At 40.2% G+C, this 25,644-nt stretch overlaps 1 protein-coding gene and 1 long non-coding RNA gene across 22 annotated transcripts in view; one reads left to right on the top strand and one right to left on the bottom strand.

Moving 5' to 3' along the window:
* Positions 1 to 25,644, top strand: part of LDB3 (LIM domain binding 3) — a 130,903-nt gene that overhangs the window by 54,336 nt on the left and 50,923 nt on the right. For 13 of the 19 annotated variants that reach the window (XM_054071315.1, XM_054071313.1, XM_054071328.1 and 10 more), the window contains 3 exons: positions 7,370 to 7,776; positions 22,288 to 22,457; positions 23,425 to 23,461. In XM_054071315.1, the coding sequence (XP_053927290.1) occupies positions 7,370 to 7,776; positions 22,288 to 22,457; positions 23,425 to 23,461 (614 nt within the window). Of the gene's footprint in view, positions 1 to 7,369; positions 7,777 to 12,510; positions 12,534 to 15,929; positions 16,134 to 22,287; positions 22,458 to 23,424; positions 23,462 to 25,644 lie in introns of those variants that run through there. The other 6 variants (XM_054071326.1, XM_054071320.1, XM_009567500.2 and 3 more) reach the window with 4 other exon arrangements.
* Positions 18 to 22,281, bottom strand: LOC128852681 (uncharacterized). Of its 3 annotated transcripts, none has more exons than XR_008450653.1 (3): positions 17,299 to 22,281; positions 6,177 to 6,389; positions 18 to 4,525 (listed from the first exon to the last, which is right to left on the bottom strand). It is a non-coding gene; the product is annotated as an uncharacterized LOC128852681 (long non-coding RNA). The 3 variants fall into 3 exon arrangements; XR_008450655.1 differs by having other exon boundaries at positions 18 to 4,002; XR_008450654.1 differs by lacking the exon at positions 17,299 to 22,281 and adding an exon at positions 9,090 to 12,502.

Below are 25,644 nucleotides of genomic sequence, written 5' to 3'. Positions count from 1 at the left end.
GTGGTGCATTTCTGCATTTCTTCTCAGCCAAAGTTAATATCATTTTTATCTACCGCAGTGAAGGTAAATATCTACTATAGGAAACAGGTTTTGCCCACTCCAAGTAAGTAAACACTGAACAAATGCACAGGCAGCAAAACTGCCACAATGTAACGTGTTAGTGATCTCTGTCTGGCTAATTTCTGATTAGCAGAACCAAAGCATCCATCTGTCCTCTGATGTGATCTGACCTGACCCATTCTGAGCAGTTTGTTTTCATCTAGGTTACCAAGGCTTCTCAAAATACGCATTTGACTTTTTAGATTCTTGGGCAAGAGCCATTAGACTGCACCTTGGTGTATCCAAATCCTGACTACGACTGAAAAAACACTGATTTACAAAGAGGACATCAGGGCATTTGAAAGCTTGCGTCATATCACATTCTTGTCAGATTATTCAAATGACATGAGAATAAAAAATAAAGAGGATAAGTCAGTTTAATAAATAACAGCAAGTGGCAGAGGAAATGGATGGCTTGGTTTCTGTTTTCAAAGCTCATCATTTTCCATAAGATAAATGTTCATGTTAGAATGACCAGCATTCATTGACTGTGACTGGCAACTCATCTCTTGATGAAACCTGAAAGATGGTGTATATCCTTCAGCTTGAGCACTGGGTAGGACATTTGTACTGCTGACACACTTAATTAGATAAATGGAGAGGAGATAAAATCTCCATTGTTGCAAATTTACCCTTCTGTGACTGCCAGTTTTATCCCTAGTGTGTGGTATAAATAGGAAACATTGGAGATGAAAATAAATGGGCGATTAGACGGTGTTCTACTGGTTTGGGCAGTAGACTTCCATATATCAACTTTAAGTAGTTTCTGTAAAGACCATGCTTTCCAAATTCAGAGCTCAGAAGGTAACATTGACCCTGTAAACGCTGCAAACATGTTCAGAGTAAAAGAGGAGAATGCACTTGGGGAGGATAATTTGATGTAATTTTATTTTGTCAAATTTGAAATTTGACATTTATTAATTGAGACAGAAATAAATGTTATTTTGCTGAGGATCTTGTAAACTTTTTGGCAAGGGAAGATTAAATTGAGGCCTTATCTCACTCGGCAGTTGTTTCAGTTTATATTATGATTTTATAGAAGTTATCTGAGAGAAAGTTATTGGAAGAGTCATCAACCAGCACTGTGAAATTCCTAGAACAAAAACAACCAATCAGTCGTACAGTTAGGCGGGTGTTCGACTGCACCAGCAAAGTCATAAGGACAGGAAGCAGGAGAGAGTGCTTATTTTCCCTCAAGAACTGCACAGAATGTTGTTAGTTTTCAAGGCATCAAGTAGTAGCCTTGTCTCTTCAGAGTTACTCACCAACACGGGACTGACACCTGTCTTTTGGGACCCTCAGCAGTACTTGTGCAGGTATGACAAATTTGCCAACTTCCACCACAGGCACATAAAAGCTTTTTAAATATCAGATTCCCATTGCTCTGTACTAGGTGCATTTCTTCCTAGCAAATGTCCATTTTAAAGTTTCTGCCATAGATATTCAAAGCTATTTGCTACACAAAACATTTTCCTCCTATCTATCCTATAGAAAAGTTAATTGAATGCACTGTAGGTTTTCTTTCAAGGTCCTGAAAGTGCCTTTGACATGCAAAGCTATAAAGTCAGTTTACATTCCTTATTTTAACTCTTCAGAGAGAGATGAGGATCAAAGGACTCAGCTGTTTTTCAGGAGCATGTTGTCTTGCACTTGAGCATTCTGTGCATCGGTGCTTGGGAAAGGTTTATAGGAGCTGTTGGAGGCAGCCTCTTCTGAGTGGGCTACAGAAAGTACTTGCAGATGCAAAAAAGCTTTACTAGAACCTTTCTGGGTGAAAAGGGTGGCATCTAAGAGAGGGTTTGGTGGGGAACAAGGCATCTACCAGTGTTCAGAAAGGTCTCTGGTGTAGGGTGTTTGGCCTGGGGGAATGGGCACCAGTAGAGTGCTGGGTGAGAGGCCCTTTGCAGCTCAGGAGGTGTGACATTTGTGTCACTCATATACTTACAGACAACAGTAATTTTAACTGAAGAAAATTCTTCTCTGAGGGTGGTTTGGAAGGGAATGAAGGCATTGAGCTGTTGGAGAATCTCAAAATCCAGATTAAAAAGTATTTACTGACATGAACAGTGGTACAGGATTGTTGCAATAAGTCATGTTACAGTAAATATACTTCAAAACCCCAGGTTCCTTTGCTTGCCCCTTTATTATTCCTAGTAACAGTGAATTCTATGACACATAGGCAAAAGTTGTCACCTCCAGACCACCACTTGACTGTATTTATATTTTGATATTTCATATGAATGAATTCAATAGCATTTCAAAAACCAGCAAAACCCCTACATTATAAGACAGTCGTGACAGTGTTGTCCTCAAACATCAGGAGTTTTTCTCACCTTTCTCTCAGTCAAGGTTAAGGCATGGCAATGTTTGCTGAAGTATCTGCATGTCCAAGTTCAGTGTCCAATACAAACCATAAATTCTCTTGTATGGACTGCAGCTTTCACTAATTTTCAGGCATGTATTTCTTCTCTGACTGCTCTGGTCATGTTTTTTTTTCTGTTTTAGAAAAATAAGCATACATTCTTTTACAAACATGTAAGGAAGGTATAAAAACCTCAAAGTTCTTCACAATGATAAAAACTTCTACAAATTCCACAAGTAACACACAGTCTCTCCTTACATTCTTGAGCTCATCAATGCTATGGTTGATACAGGTTCTGCAGCTGTAAGTATGGCATCAGCTGAGCTGCAGGGCTGTAATAAATAAATAGTTTGACTATAATAAAAGTTTGACTGTTTTGCAGTTTCACTATTTCCTTATCTGGCATTAATCTCAAACTTGAAACAATTTTGATTTAGTGTAGAATCATAGATTCATAGGTAGTCAAACCTTTTTTGAGGTAGTCAAAAGATTTAGTCAAGTCTTTTGCACGGGTGTGGCATAGCTGGAAGAAAGGGCATAACTAATGTTGAAAACATTCAAATAACAGGGAGAGTAAGCATGAGTCCGAGGACTGAAACTAAGCAGTTTCAGAGGGGGCACAGCCCAGGTGAAGATTTAGCTTCGTGCCATTCAAAATGTTTAAGCTGAAGCTATAAGGCTAAGCACAGCTTTAACATTTGTCCCTTTGCATAAAAGTATTAAGACAGGCTCTTTGATTTCAGTGTTGTCCTGTTCATGAAACCGTACTGAACACACTTATTTCAGAGTCCCAGTGCGGATCTCATTATGCTCACGATTTGTCTCCTGCCAAATTTGGGAACTTATGTGGTGAAGAGAAAATAGATGAAGAGATGATTGACCTTTTAAGTAAAGCACAGGATAGAAGCGCTGGCTGAGCCAAATGCAATTTGTTGGCTGCCTCACGAGTTGTTGGCTGTCTTTGCGCAGAGTCATTTAAAGCCATGGTGCCTCCATTTCCTTTCTTCTATAAGCAGTTTAAAGTAGCAGCTGCTGCTTAGGAATGTTGGGAAGTCAAATTCCTTAGTATAGTGTTAAAATTGTTCCTTGAGAAGTGCAAAAGGTGGATAAAGACTGGATGGTCTTAGCAATAGATAAATAGAACACGGGCTGTCAACAGAAAGGAACCTTGAAAACTTGTATTATATCTTCCAATATAAATTTGCTTTTCACTTCTCCAGTATGTAAGGAGCATTTGCCTTTCATAGAACTGAAATATTTATAAAGAAAAGAATAATAAATTTTCAGAATGAAATTTAAGCTGATTCATAGCTTCCTTCTATTCCCAAATGTTTGAGACTCCTCTGCATTTATCAGTTTTAAGCTCATTCACTGAGGTTACGCTGGGAAATTAAACTGCAATTTCCCCCTTGTAGTAAGGGATTGCTGCAGGATCTCAGCATCTTTCTGGAGGGAAGAAGCCCGCTGCTCAGTGCCAGAGCCTCCTCTTCTGGTCGGCTGAAGGGTAGCATCAGCCTTGCATCGTTTGAACCGTTAGCTTTCTTTTCCAGCCACAGAGACCGTGAGACAGAGTGGGATGAGAGCGATGGGAAACAGGGGAATGTTTGTTAGCATTGGCTGCATTTCACGTGATGCAACGCGAAGAGCTGTGCTGCTGCTCAGTATTAGAAACGAGACCCCTCCTCATGGCAGAAATGGTTTCAGAAATGTTGCGTTGATCTGTTTTTTACACTAAACTCGAGAAAAAATCCAAAATATCCTACTGGGAATAAACTGAATGAGGGATTCTTTGTCAACCACAACAGGAAAGAGCTAATTAAGCTGATTATTGGGCAGTAATTCGTTTGAAGAAGTGACACAGCTGCTCTCCTAGCTGCTTCCCGTTTCATCCCTTTCTCTCCACCCACAGGGGAAACCCCTCCCTTAAAACTGCCACGAATATTAACTCAAATGGCAATGCTAACCGGCACTGCGAGTTGGAGGAACTCTAGTGCTGAGTGATCAGTGTGTTAGTATTCCACCTAAAAATTGTTTGAGGATTGAAACCCAAACTCTGTTCATGTCCTAAAAGTGAGCAAAATCATCAATCACCATTTTTCGTGCAGGTCCTATAATTTTCCCTTTGCCTACTGATAGTGTCCAGTAACACAAACCCGATGACAATGCATTTTCATTAAGGAAATACCTGGCATTTCTCTCATTAGCAGCTGAAACTGATACGTTATAATCAGATCTCCTTGCACATCCCTTTATCACAGGGCATAGAAAGGAAACCCATGGGAACTTTAGATAAGAGCCACAGAGTTTTCAAGGTAACAAATATAACTCTGGAATATCCACTTTCTCCTCTATTGCCTCTGTATTGGTGGCTTTTCTCTAATATTTGTTTTATCCCTCTCTGCAAGCATGCAAAACTCATTTGCATAACTGGTGAATTAATTGATAGATGAGGCCTTGTGCATTTACGCCTTTCTTCAAACACATTTTTAGAGAGAAATCTCTTTTTTGTTTGTTTAATGATACATGGAAGCTTGCAGCAGGATACTTAAAGGGCGGTTGTTTGCTGTTTTTGATGACAGGGTATAATGTCTGAAGTCCAATTCAAATGTATTAATTTAAAAAGTAATACTCTGAAAAATGCTTTTAGGATTATCTGTTTCTACAGCCTCAGGCGGCTATTAATGCCAGCTAAAATCTCTTCCTGTTTGTTACTAAGAAAAATGTTTTCAGTTCATTTTAATCTGACATAAATTTTAGAAGTTTTGAATAAAAAATGTATTTAATGTTATGATTAATTATACCCTCAGACTTTAGGGGTTATTTTTGCAATTAATTTTAAGTAATCAGGCCATATTATCTTGATTTTTCAAATGTAATCTCCCTGAAATTAAATATGCAATATAGAAAAATTCAACAAGAAAATATAAAATATATATCTTGTGAACCTTAGCATCAAAATCAGTAAATGACACTAATGATAACCAGTACTAGCAAAAGCAGAAAGTCAGAGGCCGCATACTTCTCAGGGCTGTGATTGGTGCAAGGCTATACCTGTATGATGTTAAATAGGGCAGTCAGAGCAGTGCCAGACCAGAAGAGAGAAAATGTCACTGCAGGCCACCGCCCACTCTTGTGCTGTCTTTCATTGCGAGCAGGTTGTGGGCTCCATTTCTCCTGCAGGATAGTGTCCCCTCCCTGTCCCTGTCCCCAGGAGCTGGACTGCATCCTGCTGGCAGCATTACTGACAGTCCCTTAACTGCGAGCATCACGGCATCTGGGTACCAGTGACGACCACAGTGTATCTAGGGAGAGGTGGAAGTGATCCTTGCCCGGCAGCAAAGGCAATGTAGCCCAAGCTAGGCTGGAGCCAGGGTTTTAAATTCCTGAGATAAACTACAAATTGCTACTGTGGCTTGAGAGAAACCGACAAATTGCCAAGCATTCCAACAGTTTATTGGGTACCTCAGCTATCGATTGTTTTATCCAAAGTGCAAAATTACAGACAAACAAAAGTGAAGAAAAAAATAGCCACTTTGGAAACTATATAATTCATTATTTTAAAACGTGTGCTGGTGAGTTCCAGCACTCAAAAGGCAAAGAGTAAAGCGATGTTAAAAATAATGTTAGAATCTTTTTATTTATGCTTTTTTTTGGTCTCTCAGCCTTTAGATGTTCAAGAATAAGAAAACTAAGAGTAAAGATATAAAATTCTCACCTGAAAGAGAAGTTTGTATTCCTCTCTGACAAAATTGTCCTTACTACAGTTAGGCAGATTCCAAAAAGCATAGAACTGTGGTCACAACGTGCTGCCAGCTGCTGGCAGGAAATGAGGCAATTTAACCCGAATTGTGCTCTGTGCTTCCCACACAGTGCCGAGTCGCCTCCGGTTCCAGGAATCTGGATGGTGTTGCACCAGAACAAGCTTGACCTGAAGGGCAGAAGCAGTGATAGGGTGTTTAAGCCAAGATGAGCACAAGTTTTACAGGATGCTTCCTCAGAGCTCCTGTGACAATTTGCTGCCTGCATCGTGTTGCTGAAAAAGCAGTATTTTCCTTTTTTGACACTACCTTTTATTTTGGTTTCACTAAGCCGCATTAGTGGCAAATCATTGATGAAACTGAAGCATAGTACTGCATTTTTCCATGACAGGGTTTGGGTTGAATGGTTCTAATTTGAGCAGCAGCACAGACTTCTACGGTAGGAGAGAGTCCCATGACTTCAACTAAGACAATAATACATCCTCCTGTCCTAGCTGGGAATATTATCTGGGACGTGACTGTAGGATCATACCCCCATCATCTACATTCTCATGTACACATTCCTTCAGTGGAAATTATGTAGAAATGCTCAGAATAGAAGCATATTATCTGTTGAGCAGAACCTGTTTGCAAGTCCTGTTGGTCTCTTTGCTAACTGTGCTGCATGGCCTGACGAGCATGACCTAGAGCCTACGAAAGCAACGCGATGCGTGGGCTTACGTAACTTGAAATGTACTCGTGTAAAACAGAATGGCTTAGAATCATTATGGTTTTATAAGAATGGCATTGACTTAATGTTTGTTTGTTATCTCAAATGATTCTCATCTCAAGATATTTTTAAGATTTCCTAGAAATGAATGGACAGTGTTGTCTTTATAGAAAATTCTTGCTATGGGGTTGACTAGCTCTTTTAACATTAAGCTTTATCTGTTGATGCCTGAGTGAGTATGGTTTGCTTTCCTTATTTTGAAACAATGCACTGCTTTGTTGAAAATCTTCCCTGAAAAGGTTGGATGCTCCACCCCAATCCATTTATTGCCAGTTTATGAATGTTTAGAAAGCAGCAATTGCAGATATATTATTTTTGCATGTGTTCTATGATTGCTCTTTTCTTTTTTTCTTTTCTTGGCCTGCATGTTTGCTACTACAGGAACCTGCTTGGGAAATGAATGGCAACAGAACAACCTTCAGTCCTCTAACTAACACGGCGACTGGGCCTGTGGGTAGTATTTTAGCAACCAATGGAACGTTTTCAGGCTACCTCAACAAGCAAGAGATCAGCTTTTCAAATAGTTCTTCCTACTTAAAGACTACTGCAGTTAGATCTTCCATATCCTCTCAGTCTGTGACTCCTGACATTTCACCTGCAAAGAGTAATCTAGGTTCAAAGCTAAGCCCCGTGTTGACGGATGGCAATAGTCCTTTGCACCAGCTGAGCCCTGCGAGGCAGTATAACAACCCCATTGGGCTTTACTCAGCAGAGACTCTAAGGGAAATGGCTGAGATGCATAAATTAAGTCTCAACCGAAGGGCTTCGGAAGGTGGACTTCCTAGAGGGTAGGTAACGGGGTAAAATATTTAATATATCAATAATGAATTTGATGAAAAATTAGTATAAAATAGTACCTACCCTGTTGTGCATCTGTCTGGTAATCATGATTAAGGTCTGGAACAATCATTACATTTTCCAGTATCCCCCAAAACATATACACAGTCCACTACAGAATAACTCTTGGTCTTTGGTATCTGAATTGCAATATTGGCAATAGTCACCAGAGCATGAGGAGGAACACTGCAACGGAGGTAACTGCCATAAGCTCAGGGTTCTGGCACTTAGCATTTTAAACTAATGCATGTGATCTTATAGAACTCAGCATCATTGTTGGCTGTTATAAAAGTTGCTATAAAACAGATCTGATCTGGAGTGCTTTCCTAAAGAGAAATTGCTTTGACCAGCAAATCTGCCACGCTTGTCTACTGGAGTGTCCCGCTGTAACTCCTTCCTTAATATAGCAGCTTTCCTATGCAAAATGAGTCAAATCACAAAACTTTGAACCCTCTGGTTTGAATGTTGTCTGACTGGCATCTGTCAGCTTTGCTGTTAATTTGTATATAACGAGGAATGATCTCTATTTCTACCCAGACAGTTTAATCCCATGCTCTCAAGGTTTTCAGTGTTGCTCGACAGCAGATCACCTGTCTTATTAGTAGGCTTGTGAAGTGAGGAGCTTGGACTACAATACGTGAGAAAATGCAAAGAGAAACAGGTTTTCCTATTTTTTTCTGCCTTCATGTATTAATTTGCAAACAAATCTCTAATATGTTTGTGTTTATTTAAAATGAAGATAAATTTCTTATTATGAAAATGGGAAGAAATTTCCTTTCAACAAAAGGGAAAACAGAAAATTCAGACAATCCTCTTGAGGTCTGATAGCAAATGCAAATTATCAAGTACTTCATATCCCACCGCAAAAGCTTTTTGCAAGAGTAAAACCAAGGGGTTTTAATTTGTAGCAAAGTAATGATATTGTATCCTTATAAAAGAGCATGTGTGTGTGCTCTAGATGATTCGAGCAGTTTAGATGATTCATCATAACTCTCTCAAGCACTCAGCATTAACAATCCTAATTAGCTTATCTGAAAAAAACCCTTCCTTCTCATCCTGGATGATAATTAGGAAAAGCAATTAAGTGTTTAAACGAAAATAATATCAGTTAGTAAGCAAGATCAGCAAAATAAACCTCAGAATGCTTCTCTCTTCATTTACCATTTTCTTGAGCAAAATTTTTCCTTGTCTTATTTCCATAGGTAGAGTTTCCTGGGAGCATATCTCACTGTCTTTCTCCCACCATCTTCACAGCCCTACTTACCATCAGTGAGGGCGAGGGGCTGTCTTGGATGGCTCAGCTCTTTCTTTGTCATCAAAATCACAACACAGCCACATCCATTGCTCACTGAAGTCACTGTGAACCCTTCTGTTCATTCCAAAGCGCGCTGGGATAGGAGGACTACGTAATGTGACAGGGATTGCTGGGGTGCAACATAGATGTGCCTGCAGAAATACTTCACTGTCTCCCCTCTGCTGCTTTTCCATGTTCTGTCTCCTCTTTTTGCACAAGTTAGTGCACACGTGTGGCAGTGCTCTGAATTACAGAGCAAGGTTCTACTTTCAAACAACAACCTGAGATTTATTTTGTTTTAGTTTGAACAAGATTTTAGGGAATTGCTGTCTATCTGCCTGTAATACCTGTAGCGCTGATGAACAACTAAGAAAATTTAAGAGAAATCATCTGAATGTTCTGCTAAAAGAATTCAGCCTTTATCTGGCAGCAGAGGAGCAATCTGAAAAGACGAATGAGCCCAGAGCTACTAAGTGCATGTGTCTTTTCAGGTAATTCCTCTGAGATTTAGAGTTGCATGTGTCTGTTTATATGCAGAAAAAATTCAGAGTTCAACAATCCTGTCATTCCAACTCCCAATTGAGTGTTGTCCCTGAATCATAGAATGGTTTGGGTTGGAAGGGACCTTAAAGCCCATCCAGTTCCAATCCGCTGCCATGGGCAAGGACATCTCTCACTGGATTAGAAGCGCAAAGCCCCATCAGACTTGGCCTGGAACACCTCCAGGAACGGGACACCCATGACTTCTCCTGCCCTGTGGAGGGTAACGTGGAACTTGTAACTGCCTTGGGACTTGGTGTCATTGTGGATGTATGTGAAAGGGTGCACAAGGAAGGCACTGCGAGCTCTGCAAAGTCAGCTCTGGGCTTTGTTGTACAACATGAGATGCTGCATAAAGATTGTGAAATTATGATGTTCCAAAACTGTGAACTTATTATGCATTCATGAACACACACTTAGTGGTATTGTAGAAGCAATAAGAAAATTCAGGTGTGAGAGGTGATCTTAAAGTATATTTCATATTTCTATTTGGTGTCCTCCACATCATTTAAACTTAACGGTGTGAATTGCTGTTAGAGGTTTAGCTAAAACCTTTGGAAAATCCTATCAGAAAAGTAAAATTAATTTTGAGATTATTTCCTTGATCTGTGAAGAATAACAAAGCGTCTGTTTCTCAGATACGCTTTTACACTAAAGCTTTATCACCGTGGCCCAGGGTGAAGAAGAGAGGTGCCCTGTTAGGAGTGTGGAACTTGATGTGCTGAAAGCTCTGGAAAGGGGAGTATTGATAAATATGAAGAGTGAGTCATAGCTTGTAACACGTGGTTCTTTTTCATTCCAGTGTGAGTTATTTTTTGCATTGTAGGTCAAGGGCAGTAAATACCTGTCCCACAGTACGTGCCAGGTGGCTTGGGTTACCAGCTTCTTGCTATGTGACCTCTGTGAGCCGCAAGTTGGGTGTTCCATACGTGTCCGTATTTAGACTTCAGCTAAAATAATGTGTGGCTTTGAACTGAAGAGAATTTTCTCATCACGTAAGGAGAAGTAAAGCTTTGCCCTTTTTGACAGAAGCTATAATAGCCTCTCACATCTAAAAAATCACCAAGACACGTGGCTGTTGAGCTGTTCTTAGGGAGTGCACATCATGTCTTTTATCTCTGAACATATTTTTATATGCAGATAAGGGGTTCCTCTTATTAACGTGTATTTTAGGGACGGTAGTTCTGCCTTTAAAGTATTATTTTATGTGTAAAGCAGAAGCCTGGATAAGAAGATTAAAGCAGGCGTCAGAGTCCACTTCAGAAAATGATATTATTACCCTGTGTTTCATTGTAAATGAGTGCCCAGCTGTCCTGCCCATACCTAAAATGGATGTAGGATGCGCAAGCACTGATGTGCTTGCAGGCTACAGCTTATTCCTAATATATCTCTACTGCTTCCTGTAACAGGAGGGTATATTTGGCTTAATGTAGGGTTTATGGTTAGAAAAATAGTGTCTAATCCAAGATCCTGAAGAACGGTACCTGCAGAAGATGATCTGGGATTGCTTTTCCATGGAAATGGAGAAGCATGAAGCCTTTACTGCAGCTTTGGCTTACTGGAGATTTTTGATCGTGAAAGAGGCAGCTGGATGAGCCAGTGCCAATGTATGTAAAATGCAGCAGTAATATCAAAGGTTCTGCAAGGCAAAAGCACTTAGAATGTCACTCTGCTGGTGTAACATTGCTGTCCAGTATTTCACGTCAATCCCAGATCCAGGAATGTTACAGCAGCCAGCTGGGGAAGGATCTGTGCCCAGTTCTGTCAACAGCATTCTGTACAGCTAAATAAGAAATGTTTGTTGACTGATCCTGGACTCTCTTCACCCAAGAGTATAAAAAAGCAAAATATGGGTATTCTAAGCTTGGAAAAAAACCAAAACCCCAACTTAAAATGCATGTCATAGCCATAAGGGCTTTTTGTGTAACCAACAGAAAGAGTTATTAGCAAATACTGTGATATTACAGTCCGAGCACACTACCTGTGCTGCCCTCCCAGCTCTAGCCCACGTAGGGCTTGTGATGAGTTTTGTGTTGTGTTTCTTTGGAATTACAGTGCAAGCCACCGTCGCTTCTTGTTTCTGCAGTGAAGCAGGGTGCAGCATGAATGTATGTTTTTTCATGCTGTGGATGTACCAGAATGAATAAAATATCTGGATATGGATATCAGAAGAGCCCCATGCAATGCATGGACTTGCTTCATTTCACATGGAATAAATTAGGAATGACTGTCCTGAAATTAACTGGTTCTCTCCACTGTTGGCATAATATAGGCACAGTCAGATTTGGGCCAATAGTTTGTTAAATACAAAGGCATTTCCATAGTCTTAGATTGAAAACATCTCCCAGTATATTCTTTGGATGTCCTCCAGCCTGTAAGAGACCAAGAATTCAATCTTGCAATACCAGCTCTGAGGGCAGCCTGAGGAGAACTGACTTCATCCCTGAATGTTGAGTATCTGAGGGAAGAATATCGTCTCTACTACTTACTTGCTGTTTTCAGATGAAAATAGCCTCTGCAAATGCTTCTTTCTCCCCTCTGCTCCCTCCTCCCATACACTATGCTAACAGTGCTTTTCGAGATGCACAGCAATAAAATCATGTTCAAGGGTCAGCGAAAATGACACGTTACCCTGCTAAGTCCTATTGGATCAGCTTAATCTCTACATTGTTTCCTTTCTTAATCATGTTGGTTTTCAGGCATGCATTTCCATTTTGTCCTTACTTGTAGATGGTCTGAAAAATGTTTTAGTAAGCTTTTGTAAATACCTTTTGCCCTTTGCACTCTAAAACTATTGACTTTTTCTGTTTGGTTGGTTTTGATGTTGTTTGTTCTTTTTCTCTTCTTTTAGGTCATAACCAACACCCCTGCCAAGTTAGTATCGCTGCTATATAGTGCCAAGTACTTGTGTTACGCCCCGTGTGTGGAGATTTGTTTTCTGGGGCAGCATGAGTCCCTGTGTTCCTGCTGTGGCTGCTTGCAACTGGAAGTATTCTTTTCAAATGTGATGTATCTGGCAGGCTCCGTGCCCTGCCCCCGGTGTCCAGGCATTTCTTGGTGATGTCCTAATGCTGCAAATGGAGTCAGCAGCTGAGCTTGCTCAGTTCTTGTAAATGCTTTCAAACGAGTTTGTCTCTGCAGTCTGGGTTTAATTCCTCCTAACTCTTAGTTGTCTTCATGCCTTCAGCATTTTGGGAGCCTAATCTGAGCCTTTTTTGATGTATTATTAGTGATGGGTTTTAAAATTAATTTTCCAAGTCTCACTCCACTAAAATTCAAGTTTAGATTGGTATGAGATACTGATATGGAGAAGATCTAAAATGTAATTTACTGGAGTAAACACATTGCCCAAACAAGAAGCAACTCCTGATAGAAAAATGTGATTGATGTACTTCACTTAAGAAAGTTCACAGAGTCCTCAGCTTTGATCTTTAGTTTTCTAACGGCAGAGGATTGTCTCTAAATTCCCACTCTTTGTCCCTGAACTGAGTGCTGTCCAGAAATCATCTGAGACTGACATAAAGAAATAATTATATTAGCTAAATGACAGATTTAAACTGACAAGAAAAGGTCAGAAGTTGTAGAACACATGAAGTGGAAATAATAGTTAATGGGTAGAATTTACACTGATCTGGCATTCTCTGTTGATTTTAATGAGATGTGGGTGTGATGTCACACAAATGTTGGAGTGATGAAACTCTATCCAACTTACATTGATAATTATTCTGTTACTATTGTTTTAGAAAGCAAAAGTGACATGATAGGGTTGATTTTAATCTTACTTGGTTTGGGATTTATATTTTCTGATCCCTTTCCAGCCTTGCAGAAAAATCCCCTTCATCTTGCAGAGGTGCTTTGCCTGTCTCTAGGGCCTTACCTCTGCCACTGTGTCCTAGAGCACGGCATCCCTTCCAAGCACTAAGATCTTCTTTTTACCTCCAGAGTTATACAGAAAACTCTGCAGCTGAAAAATCTGTACCCTTTTCTCTTACTTTTATGGGAAAAGTGTTAACTTCTGTCAAGTTTTGCCTTGGTGTGTGTAATTGTGACTATGACCTCTTCAAAGAGGTCACTGAAACTGTTTAGATGCCACAAGTGAAAGCCTAAATCACTATTGCTGCTTCCAGAAGGGAAGTTTAGGCTGTTCTAAGATCACTTGCTTTTATTTTTGTAATTGATTGAGGAAACCAATTGTTTTGAACTTTAGTCCTTAAAAAGAACTTTATTCTTCAAAAGTGGCACATTTAACCTCTGTCTTTTCATTCACACGATCTTAGATCTTGGGTTTAGAACCTCTTCAATGCTTCTAACAGTGTGAGGAAAGAGAAGACTAAATTCAAGATCTCAAGGATCTGTGTGTTCCTAATTATCGTGTGGTCGTTTAGGGTATGAGAAAGAAAAGTGATACCATTGTTAAAGTAAGGCATGTGCATGCTGAGAAGTCAAGCCTATACCAATCTGCACGTCTCTGCATATCACCCTTCCACAGATGCTGTTAGGGTGATAATAAAATTGTCACGGATGATGAATAGTTAAGGGAGAAATATCTTAAATGTGAAAATGTCTCTGTAAAAAGATGATTTTCATTTTCTGAATGCATAATACAGCCTCCCAGTTTCCTCCCATAAATGTCGATTTATGTAGCTGAAGGCTATGGCTGTAACACAGCATGTGCATGTTTATGTCTGTGTTCCTCGAGCATGTGGCTGTTAACGTTCCATCAAGTATCGTGAATGACGAGTGACTATCTCTCTCACTGTCCATCTTCAGTCAGGGCATCCCATCAAACAAAAGGCTGAAAACAAAGTGGAATCCACTCGCTGGGTTCCGAGGTGACCTGTTGCCTTTGACAATTCCTAGAAGACTGTCGGTTGGCTGCCACCTTTACTAGATTTTCCTTTTTCCTCCATGCTGGGTGGAGGGTTCAGTTTTAACACCCACCCTCTGGGGCAGACAGGCACACTGTTCTCCCCTTACCACACAGAGAAGCTGTTGTTCAATCACATGAAAAAAATCAGTGGAAGACTTAATATTAGCTGATAAACTCATGGTGTAATGGTCTAAACTGAAAAAGGAAAATTGTTCCAATCAAGCGGGGTTACATTTTTCAGAATTTCTTTTGGAGGGGAGACATATCCACTTCCAGCTTTGGGGCTCAGTTCAAAACGAAACCTTTGTGAAATATCCGTTATTTCCCAAAGGATAGGATCATCAGTTTGGCTACCATTTGGAATCTATACTGCTGGCATCCTCTTGCTGCTGCTGGCAGGAGCAGCGGGTGAGAGATTCATCAGATCTCCCATAGGCTGGAGAAGAGCAGCCACTTCAGCTGAGTTCAGCTTGCTCGCTGGAACTCCAGGTATTAGTCAGTCCTTACTCTAGGACCGCAACACTGTACGGTCAGGCACCACAAGGAAGCCAAGAGCTCTTTAGCTGAAGTCTGACATTAAACTGACTTGTTCTGTCGCGATGGGAGCCGCACTTAACTTGCTCATGGCTCAATTTCTCAAATTAAAATCCTTCCTCATAAATGGAGCCGCAGTGGCTGCTCTTTTAACTGCTGTTGTCTGATTGATTGGAAGTAGGATACTTTGATCCGAGACTGAGCGTTTATCACGCTGTAGCAACACTTATGGCTGGCTGTAAAGAGATCTGGAGAAGATTAGTTTATTTTTTGTGAAGGAAGTGTTGAAGATTAAAAGGCAAAAGTACTAAATGTCACTGTGATTAATAATCCAGACAGAAAATGCTGGGACCTTCTAAATAATGGAGGACCTGACATCTCTTCACCCCATCACACTTCCTAGCATTTTGTAAGACCCTTCTGAAAGAAGGATTGCACGCAGTGAATAAACTGGGAATTTGCTGCAGTACCTATGTATGTCCATGGGCACACATAGATACGTATGTGTGTATGTATTCGCACACACTTACAAGTATGTGTGCAGGTAAGAATAGTATTTAATAGATGTAAGTATTATAAATACGTAGGGATTTGTCATGATTTTTTACACAACAACAACTGTTTCAGCTTTTTTTCTCTTTACACATCTGTAAGTCAACACAAAAATGCCATCCCCCAGTGCAGCCAGCTTTTAACTGTTACTTATGCTGATATTGTTTCTTTTCCTCTGGAAGCTTTTGTGGTGAGATGCCATGAACAGAGATGCACACTCCTCGATTGGTGCTTTTTCTCTCTCACTTGACTGTCACACCTTTCTCCTTTCTTCCTCTCTTTTCCCCATCGAACCTCACTCTTGCATAACCCAGCCCGGAGTTCACAGAGCGTTTCAACCCCAATGTCCTGAAGGACTCTGCCCTGTCTACACACAAACCCATCGAGGTGAAAGGCCTAGGCGGCAAGGCTACTATAATTCACGCCCAGTATAACACCCCAATCAGCATGTATTCCCAAGATGCTATCATGGATGCTATTGCAGGCCAGGCACAAGCCCAGGGTGGAGAATTTGCTAGGTAAGGTTATTTCCTCGTGTGGAATGCTCCTTCTCTGCATGGTATATCTAACAGTCCCTATATGCATGTCACGGCAGCTCTTCCTGGGCTCTTTTTTCTGCAGTATCTTACGTGTGAACACTACAAATCAATCCTAGATTCTCTTTGAAAGCACTTCATAGTTTTGAAGTTAAAAGAATAAAGAGGTAGGAAATACAACATTTCTTTTTTGGTGTCCTTCCTAGAATTGGTAACACCCCCCCAAATCTATCCAGTGCTCTGTATGTGACACTGGGTGGCTTTGCATTTATGATGACCATGCTTTGTAATAACCGCTGAGTTACATGCATAGCTCAGGGTGTGTGTGGAATTTTTATTTATTAAAAATTTATTGATATATGAAGACTGCAAATATTTAGTACTGGCTACTGTTTTATTCTTCAGAATGGAGTGCTGTGCTGCATTATCCCTCTCCCTGGTTTACATACTGTACATGTGTCATATGCATATTCTTTGGACTAGAGCAAAATCCATTGATCTTTAACAATTCTGCTTTTCCAGTGCATGTTTCTGGTAATCTTATCTGCTAAACTTATCTACAATAGTTATTACTTATTTGAAATTACATGTGCAATGAACGCAGCCAGGTTTCTCTTTTATTGGGTACCTTTCCACCCAAAATATAACTCACTTTCTTTTCATGTGACACAAAATACAGGTATAGCAGCCTGCTGCATATGTTAGCTGCAGGCTTATTGAAAACGCAATGGTTTATGTATTTGCTTGGGCTCCCTTTTACTGGCCGTTTCTTTACTATTTCTTATTTAATCTTTTTTTTCCCCACTGCTTTTTTGCAAACCTATTGCTCTTGTTATCACAACTTTCCCCAAGGATGGATCCTAAGCAATACCTTTCCTTGGTTTTGACCATGACTCAGTGAATCTCCACAGCTGTGAGGAGAGACATTGAATCATAGAACGGTTTGGGTTAGAAGGAACCTTAAAGTTCCAGTTCCAACCCCCCTGCCATGGGCAGGGACACCTTAAGTTCATTCCATCTGTGTTCTTTATAATGGTTCACATCTTTCACAATCATGGATTATGAGACATTTTTATGATGTATTGGCATTTTCTACTAAATGCTGTAACATGATATAATGCAAATAGGGCTGTTTAAAAATTTTTACCTGTTTAGTTGAGCAGATGATTATAAAGTTTCACTGCTGAGCATGCAGATCATTTTCATTTTATAAACAGCACGCTAAAAGAATCTCTCGAATGCAGTTTCAGACACAGGAGTTGCTCTGCTGGACTGGAAAACCTCATTGTCTTTTCTCACTGTGGAAGAGATCAAACCATGCTGTGTTGTGGGGAGAGGGAAATGCCCTTTTAGAAAGTCCCAGGCAGGGTGAGGGAAGTGCCAAGAGCGCAACTCAAACTGGAAGATCAACACATTTTGCAGGGGATTAGGGATTTGTCTTAACGTGTAGAAATATGAAGTAAAGATTCTGAATAATTAGGCTTGAATCATAAATCATAAGGTGGTAATGAATTATATCAGTATATACATGTATCTTGAAAAGAGATGAATGACTGTATACATAGATAAAAAATAAATAGATTTTCATGGACTGCTGAATCATGCAGCTGCAGCAGCAAGAGCTGTGTTACACACCACTAGCAAAAGCTCTGTTCTCTTTTTTTCTTATTTTGAACGTGGAATCCGCCTATTGCATGGGTGTTTTTGAAATGCGATGATTATTTGCATTAATCCTTTTCACAGCATCAGTAGGTTGGAAAATACCTCCAGGATCACTGAGTCCAACCATTCCCATCTGCCACTAAACCATGTCCCTGAGCATCTCATCCACCTGTCTCCAGGGAATGGAGCCTCCAGGGAAAGTGACTCCACCCACTCCCTGGGCAGCCTCTGACAGTGCCCAATGACCCTCTCTGTGAAAATTTTTTTTCTGATGTCCAGCCTGAACCTCCAGTGGCGCAGCCTGAGGCCATTCCCCCTTGTCCTGTCCCCTGTCACTTGGGAGAAGAGCCCAGCTCCCTCCTCTCCTCTCCACAACCTCCTTTCAGGTAGTTGTAGAGAGCAATAAGGTCTCCCCTCAGCCTCCTCTTCTCCAGGCTAAACAACCCCAGCTCTCTCAGCCGCTCCTCGTAAGACTTGTTCTCCAGCCCCTCACCAGCTTCGTTGCCCTTCTCTGAACACGCTCCAGAGCCTCAACATCCTTCTTGGGGCGAATCGCCCAGAACTGAACCCAGGATTTGAGGTGCGGTCTCACCAGTGCTGAGTACAGGGGCAGAATAACCCCGCTGGACCTGCTGGTCACACTGCTTCTGATACAAGCCAAGATGCCACTGGCCTTTGTATCATTGGCTTTTGTATCAGACAGTTCTAATGGAACGTTATTCTGTGCAGACAACTCCACCTTCTCCCTTCTAATGTTGCAAAAAAAAAAGGTTTTCTGCAAGATCCATTCTATAAAATATGTTTTCCTGGAATGTGACTTCTAAGCCTAATAATTGCTGAGCCCCAGAAGAAACTGCTGTATCTATTCAGACGTGCAGTCAGGCGCAGGGCACTGAATCTCCTGTGCTGGAAGCTCCGGCCTCTTTTCTTTTAAACTTGTAACACTTAGTGACTGAACATTTTCTCAGCAGATTGTTTTATTACAACTAACACAGCATTTCAAATCTAGATGTAGAGGCAGAGTTTGTGCTGATATAACAACCGCCTACCCATTGTGATATTCATTTGATTGAACTTGTAATTCCTTTCTTAAGAGGTTGCTTTGACCTCTGTGATATCGGAACCTTAGTTTGTAGTGGAAACTGAGGATGTTCTTTTGTTTGCTTAGTTGATCATATCTGAGAGAAGATTATGTTTAATGTAGAAATATTTATGTGAGAAGTTTGTCATACAAAAGCAGTACTGATTGATTTTGTCTCAATTCTCTGCCTATAATGTGGTCTCAGCACTTAATTACTCTTCTTCCAGCTATCCATTCTATGTGAGTGCTCAGGCCTGAGGCCACAAGGTGTCTGTAAGATGGGGAACATCCTCAGAATGCGGATCTGAAGGGCTTCAGGTTTTTTTGGCAGAGAGGAGCTTGAAACGCTTTTTACTCCTTTTACCCATGATGAGGAATAGACAGGCTTAAGACAAGAATTCATTTTCTAGTTCAACCATTTGAAATCAGCAATGTTTTAACTTAAGTCAGTGAGATCAGAATCAGGCTCATGTCACTTAATTAGAAAATAACCCACAGGTACTGGAAAAGCAAAGGCAGGCATATAAATTATTTCTATTGCAGTTATTCAGACCTCATGCTGGAATTTAAAGGTAGAAAAATTTGAATGCCTTGATTTTATTTCTTTTCTCACACTATGTTGCTTTGTTTTCATTGATTTTGCTATACCAAGAACCAAGAGTTGGTTACAGTAAAGCCATGCGGTCAGTACATTTCAAGTACATTTCTGTTGAACGTCATCTAAATTCTGTTGTGCAGTTTTAGCCAAATTCACAAGTCATGTAATTAGACATAAATCCAACAACTTCGTGAGAATTAAGATCTAACACTTCTAGCAACCAAATCAATAATGTGATTGTACAAACTAAAGTCTCGTGTATCCTCTACAGTAAGTCAGCTTGGCCGAATTTTCCAGTCTGCGTGACCTGTCTGTTCATTGGGTTGGGTTTTTTTACTGCTTAAAGCATTTTATTCAACAGTTGGAATCAGTTGAATATCCAAAGTCACAGTATTTTGTTGTATGTCTACATTGGGGTAGAACACTGCAGTGTTCCTAAGTTTTTACTTATTATCTACTTAAATTAAATTTAAATAATGACTCTAGGGAGTGATTCACATGGTAAACCACAGTTTGAAATTAACTCCAAGAAAAATATTGCATTGCTGCTTATTCAAAGAGGTTTGACTGTCTCTAAAGCTTGTTTTAATGTTAACAATGAGTGATGTGTGATGATGTAAAAAGGGGGGGGGCAATTTTTTATTGAATCCTGCTAAAATACCTTAGGCTGTGATATGAAAAACCCTCAAAAGCTCAAATTCATTTGGGAAGTTTCCTTTCAGTAACATCAGTGTAAAGTAATGTGCTTGAAGATGCACGATATTTCTGCACGTACACCCCCAGATGGAAAAAAATTAAATTAAGAAGAGGTACAGCAGAGGCATTAACATGGTTATGTGGATCTTTAAGCTGTCTGGAAGAATCAACCATCACATTTAGGTTTATGAAATGCTCATAATCAGCGATGCGCTGTATTTTACACATCCATGCTGAGTGGCTCATATGTCCTAGTTACTCATCTACAATATAATTATGATTTTAAAAAAAGAAAAAAGGCCTGTTGTGTTAAAGACAGGGTTGGAAATATTCCAATGTACTGCATTAATTTAGTTCAGTTTATAGGAGCGTGTTTCACTCTGCTAGGGAAGGTTAATTCACCAAGGTCCATTTCCTCCCTTAATCACCTACCATAAGGATATTAATATGTCATATTAATGCCACACATTGCTACTGTGAAATTTGTGGTTTAGTCTCTAACATTTTTTAACTGCCTTTGAGGTAATGACATATCTACACATACATATTTAAACAGCTTTTTTGTGTATTGGTTGTAGTACCGAGGGGCTGGGTTTGAGTCCTTAACATATATAAGCACACATCATGTTCCTGAGCCCCTTGTAGTCTTACTTGAAGCACACCCCCCATGCTACGTTGGGGTGCAAATGCATTAGAACAGTGTATATTATGCAGTGCTGAAGAAATGGAGGGTGTCAGCTGGAAAATACATTTAAGGGACTACCTGGTAGTATTTTTTATTACACTCTATGTTCTTGCCCTGTGTAGGATACCAGACATGCTGCTTGGCTTTTTCATGATTCCTCGGGCTTTCAAATCACACCTCCAACTTCTCTGTAGGCTTTCTCCGTACAGTGATATCTTAGAGAACACTAACTTTGAGCCTCAACCAATGAAGCAAGTTTTATAGCAGGTGGCTGCTCCTGGAACTTTATAGCAGTGATTTAGCTGGACCAAATGGCCCTTAACTTTTACCAGAGCCATTTCTCAGTTTTCATGAAGTTGAGCATGCTGCTTGCTAAGCTCTATATGGAATAGCATGTTAAAGCTGTTACAATAAATCACTTGCTTCAAAAATAGACCTTGTATTTAGAGAAGTCATGGAGCCAAGTTACTCCAAGCACACATCATGCCCTCAGCGTATATTTCTGCAGCTCTGTTAATATTTAATTTTAACTGTATGCCGTGCAGCAGTTATTTTTGCAGGAAGGAAAAAAAAAGCTATTAAGTTACTAAGTCTGTTTCAGGCTTGCATCATAAATCAAAGAAAGGTTACCTCACTTGTGCTACAGAGCTTCATAGTTTTGACTTTAGGTATGCAAAAATTGGAAGTTTCTTTCTGGATATATCACTTTGCAAGGTGACTAGAGATGTCGTAAGACTCCAAGATACAATCTGCTGTTAAAGATTTCAGATACAAAGTATGTGTGCAAGTCTTGAGTACAAGTCTAGAATTCTTACACTTCACATGTTTAGTAGACGATGAATCCAGAATTACAGCAGCTGGAAATTTAATTTAGAGCTTGGCCAAGAGTGATCATCTCTAGAAAAAGCTATAAAAGCCAATCACATTATTTTTTATAACGAAATATGGCGTTTGTTTCTAATTGCAACCTTAAAATACACTAGCCTCAAACTGTAATAAGACATAACATAAAGCACTATCAACATAAGTCATTTTTGTAAGAAATAATATGGAACAAGAATGCTCAGAGAACTAAATGTTTTTGCCTGGCATGCTCTCTTTCATCACCACACTGTAACTACCATAAGCTTGTGGCTGCATTGGCTGAGGAACCATGAACAAGACATTTCCAAGCATTTTCATGCTGGTTTGAATATGCAGATTTGAATGATAACGGACCGTTTCAAAGACAGTATGAGCCATGACATTCTTAACTTACAGAAAATTGATCTGTGTATTTTTTTTTGAAGTGATATTTTCAAGGCCATGTTTTGGGTTGCTGTTACTCTGGATGAGGAGTTGTACGACAAGAGAGAGAGGTTGGGATGAAAGCTACCATGTGCTGTTTCACAGCGTTTCACTTTCTGAATTGCAGTAGCCTTCCTCTTAAAGATCCTCACGTAGACAGTGCCTCTCCGGTGTACCAGGCTGTGCTTAAAACTCAGAACAAGCCTGAAGATGAGACCGAAGACTGGAGTCGCCGTTCTGCCAATCTGCAGTCTAAGTCTTTCCGCATCCTTGCCCAGATGACTGGAACGGAGTACAGTAAGTCAAATAACAAAACATCCCCCTTGTCCTAATTTTAGATTCATGCCTTGATTTTGTCACCCCCGTATTAGCAACTGATGCTCAAGGAAGGCTCATTCACAGCTTGTAGTCATTGTCAGTGAGGGCTAAGATCAGAGAACCCTGGATGTAACTTGAGGGAACCAGGAAATCAAAGTGTTCCATCTCACCTTATGCTTTATGAATAAAATCCTTTGATCTGCCAGGGCCCTCACCATAAAAGTCTAACAGACTGTACAGCAAAAGAGCATTTGGGACCCCATAGTTCCTCTTACTTACAGACCAGATCTCTGCAGTGTCATCTTTCATTTTCCAGCAGCCTCGACATACAAAGCTGCCCATTCATTAGAAAAAAAGATAAACAACGTATGTCTTTTGGAACTTTCTTTTATAGAAGTGACACCTGATGCTCAAAAAAACTCATGGATCATCACTCATATTGAACCTCTGGTTCTCTATCAGCCCTGTTATCTAAACCTAGATCTGCTCTGAATGTCATCAGAGCTTCAGCTTTACTGCTGTTTTTCTGACCACCTGATACCAACCTCAGAGCTTGTTTCTGATCTAGAGAGAAGGAGGCTCAAGGACCTTTCCCACATCAGTGAGATACTTAGCATTCCCCCTCATATGAATCTGCTGCTGCCGCCTCTTGTGGTTTCCTACAAAAGCAGCAGGCCCTCCTTGTAGAATCATTGCCTACAGCTGTGAAAGACTGCTGATAAATGAAGGAGAAAGTAGTTGAAATAGCTGCTTTCCTACTAACATTCTTCTTCCTAGCTCTAGGGAACGGCTCCTCTTCATGCTGTTTGTACAAAATCCATGACTACAAAGTCAGCATGAATGCATCTTTAGATGGGCTTTTGATACGTTTCTAAAGGACTTGTAGTTTCATCATAGAGCTGATTCCTTTTGTTTTTTAACTGAAACATTTTTTTTTTGACTGTAGTGCAAGACCCAGATGAAGAAGCCCTGAGGAGGTCAAGGTAGGCAACTTCCTTTGAAAAATAGTTTTCTCCTCACTGATAACCAAATAATGTTTTAAAACAGCATTGATATTTTTTTGTCTTGAAATATTCTAATACATTTACTTAAAAATCACTAAAATGGAAATGCTACCAGTGAGAGGCGTTTGAATGAAAAGGATAACAAATTAGCATGTTTTTAGGGAAGACAGTGCAAAATTCCTCGAGTAGTGTGTGTTCGAATCTGAAAGCTCTCTGCACATGCAGCTCTGTATGCTTTACTGGGTGTGTGAATGCAATGAGTTCCAAAAACCGAGACCTGGGTAACTACTTGATGTGTAACTGGAAGAAAATTATATATAATGTTGTGATAGCACTGGAACTGGTGAGCAATTTATTTGGATGACCTTGTGATTGACATATGATTCTCCTAAAATCATACAGTAAATGAGTTGTTTCCATCCGTATCCATAATGATTTGCTTATGATTTTTGTTTGGAATAAATACAACCCAAATTTGTGGAATAGGGAAGCACAGGACTGCTTTTGCTAGTGCATAAACGTGTTTGTTTCATATCATCTACCAAAAACACTGAAGAAGTGGATATGTTCAGAGCTACAATAAGGAAATAAAGACTTATCATCACACTATGCTGTCCTACACAGCTAGGATATAGATTTATTAGAGATTCTTATGTTGAGCTTAAAAACTGCAGTTGAGTCAGAGCATCCTGCATGCAGGCCTGATTTTCTGTTTGCATACTTCAGATCCCTGAATCACATTACCTACTTGAAGCCACTGGCTGCGTTTATGATGTGTTTGATTCTCGATCGATTTTCCCTCCTTTTTCTTTTTTTTTTTTCCTTTTTACTGTCGTGTGGCTTCTACAAAGGCTTTGAGCTTTTGATCACAGTGCGAGTAACAAATGTTGAATCAGTGAGAAAGATGTGTGTTGTCTTACTTGTGAAAATACAGTGGGTGTACTTTCAGTTCATGTTTGCTATAAGCCTTCCACTGCAGTTCACCTAGGTTCATGGCAAGGTGCCCAAGCATCAGGCTTGACATTATATCCTTCATGGGTTTATTTCTTCCCTCAAATGTGCAAGCCTGATTCTTATTAGGAGTATTGTGCATTATCTGTTTTGGTGTAATAGCACACATCCAAATCCTTATTATGATGTGATTTAAAGCATCATGCTGAGCTTAACAATTACCCATACACATCAGAGAGTAATATGTTGTTTTAAAGAAATAATCCTTCTAGCTGTGGTCTGTGGAAAATGCTAGATACTGGAAACCTGGCTGTTTTCAACATAGCTGATACTGTGTTATCTAGGAACACGCCATCATATGGCCATTGCATGTTTTGTTCAGTGTAACTTCAGGTACGTGACCACATCCACAGTGCCTTTCACATCTTTCTGCAGTTTTGAGGTATCACTCTTGCCCTTCTTTTCCACGAGGACAGTTATGGTTATGAGCTGTGTTACCTGTTGAAGGCCATTCACTGGCAGCAGAGGCTGAAGGGAGTAAGTGCCAGGTAGTTATACGGGTGCAGTGCAATTGGTGTAAGATGAAACGGGGTCTCTTTCTGGACTAACTGATAATGCTTGCCCCGCCTGGGTGGCCTGGTAGCTACCTCAAACATTGCAGATCTGATTGCAGCAGCCCTGGTTACGCACACATCCATCATATGCTTCTCTTTTGGGCCTATTGGACCACTTCTGTTTAATCTTTTAGCAAGGCCCCTGCCACTTTGGATCACGTAAAAAACAGAAGGACCTGTGTCAGATGCATGGAATCCATGTTTTAATACCCCTCTTCCAGCACAATAACAGAGTAAAAACTCCAGACAGCCACATCTTTCTCCATTCCTGCAGTTTGGGACCACCTGGAAGGCTTCCTGGGCTCCTGAAAGCAAAAGGTTTCCATGGAACTGTGCAATCTATCTTGCCAGATTCAGTATTACATTAATCCCCTGCTGTGCTGGCATTTTGGAAAAATCCTTCTTGTTCCAAAACTGCTAGAGACTTCAGAGTGGGGGATTTTGGTCTCAGGGCCCACCATGAGTGATCTCTCTCTATTGCTTCCCCTTGTCTCTTTGTGTCAGGTCTAAGGTGCAGTCAGCAAGAAGTGCACAAAATGGTGTTCAGGTTCCTTCCAAACACTTACTTGGGGTAAAAAAAAAAAAATGATGGGGGAA

The sequence above is a fragment of the Cuculus canorus genome, chromosome 7 (genome assembly GCF_017976375.1).
Source record: "Cuculus canorus isolate bCucCan1 chromosome 7, bCucCan1.pri, whole genome shotgun sequence".
Lineage (NCBI taxonomy): Eukaryota > Metazoa > Chordata > Aves > Cuculiformes > Cuculidae > Cuculus > Cuculus canorus.
Note: the sequence above shows the minus strand (reverse complement) of the source record. Positions and strands in the feature narration are given on the sequence as shown.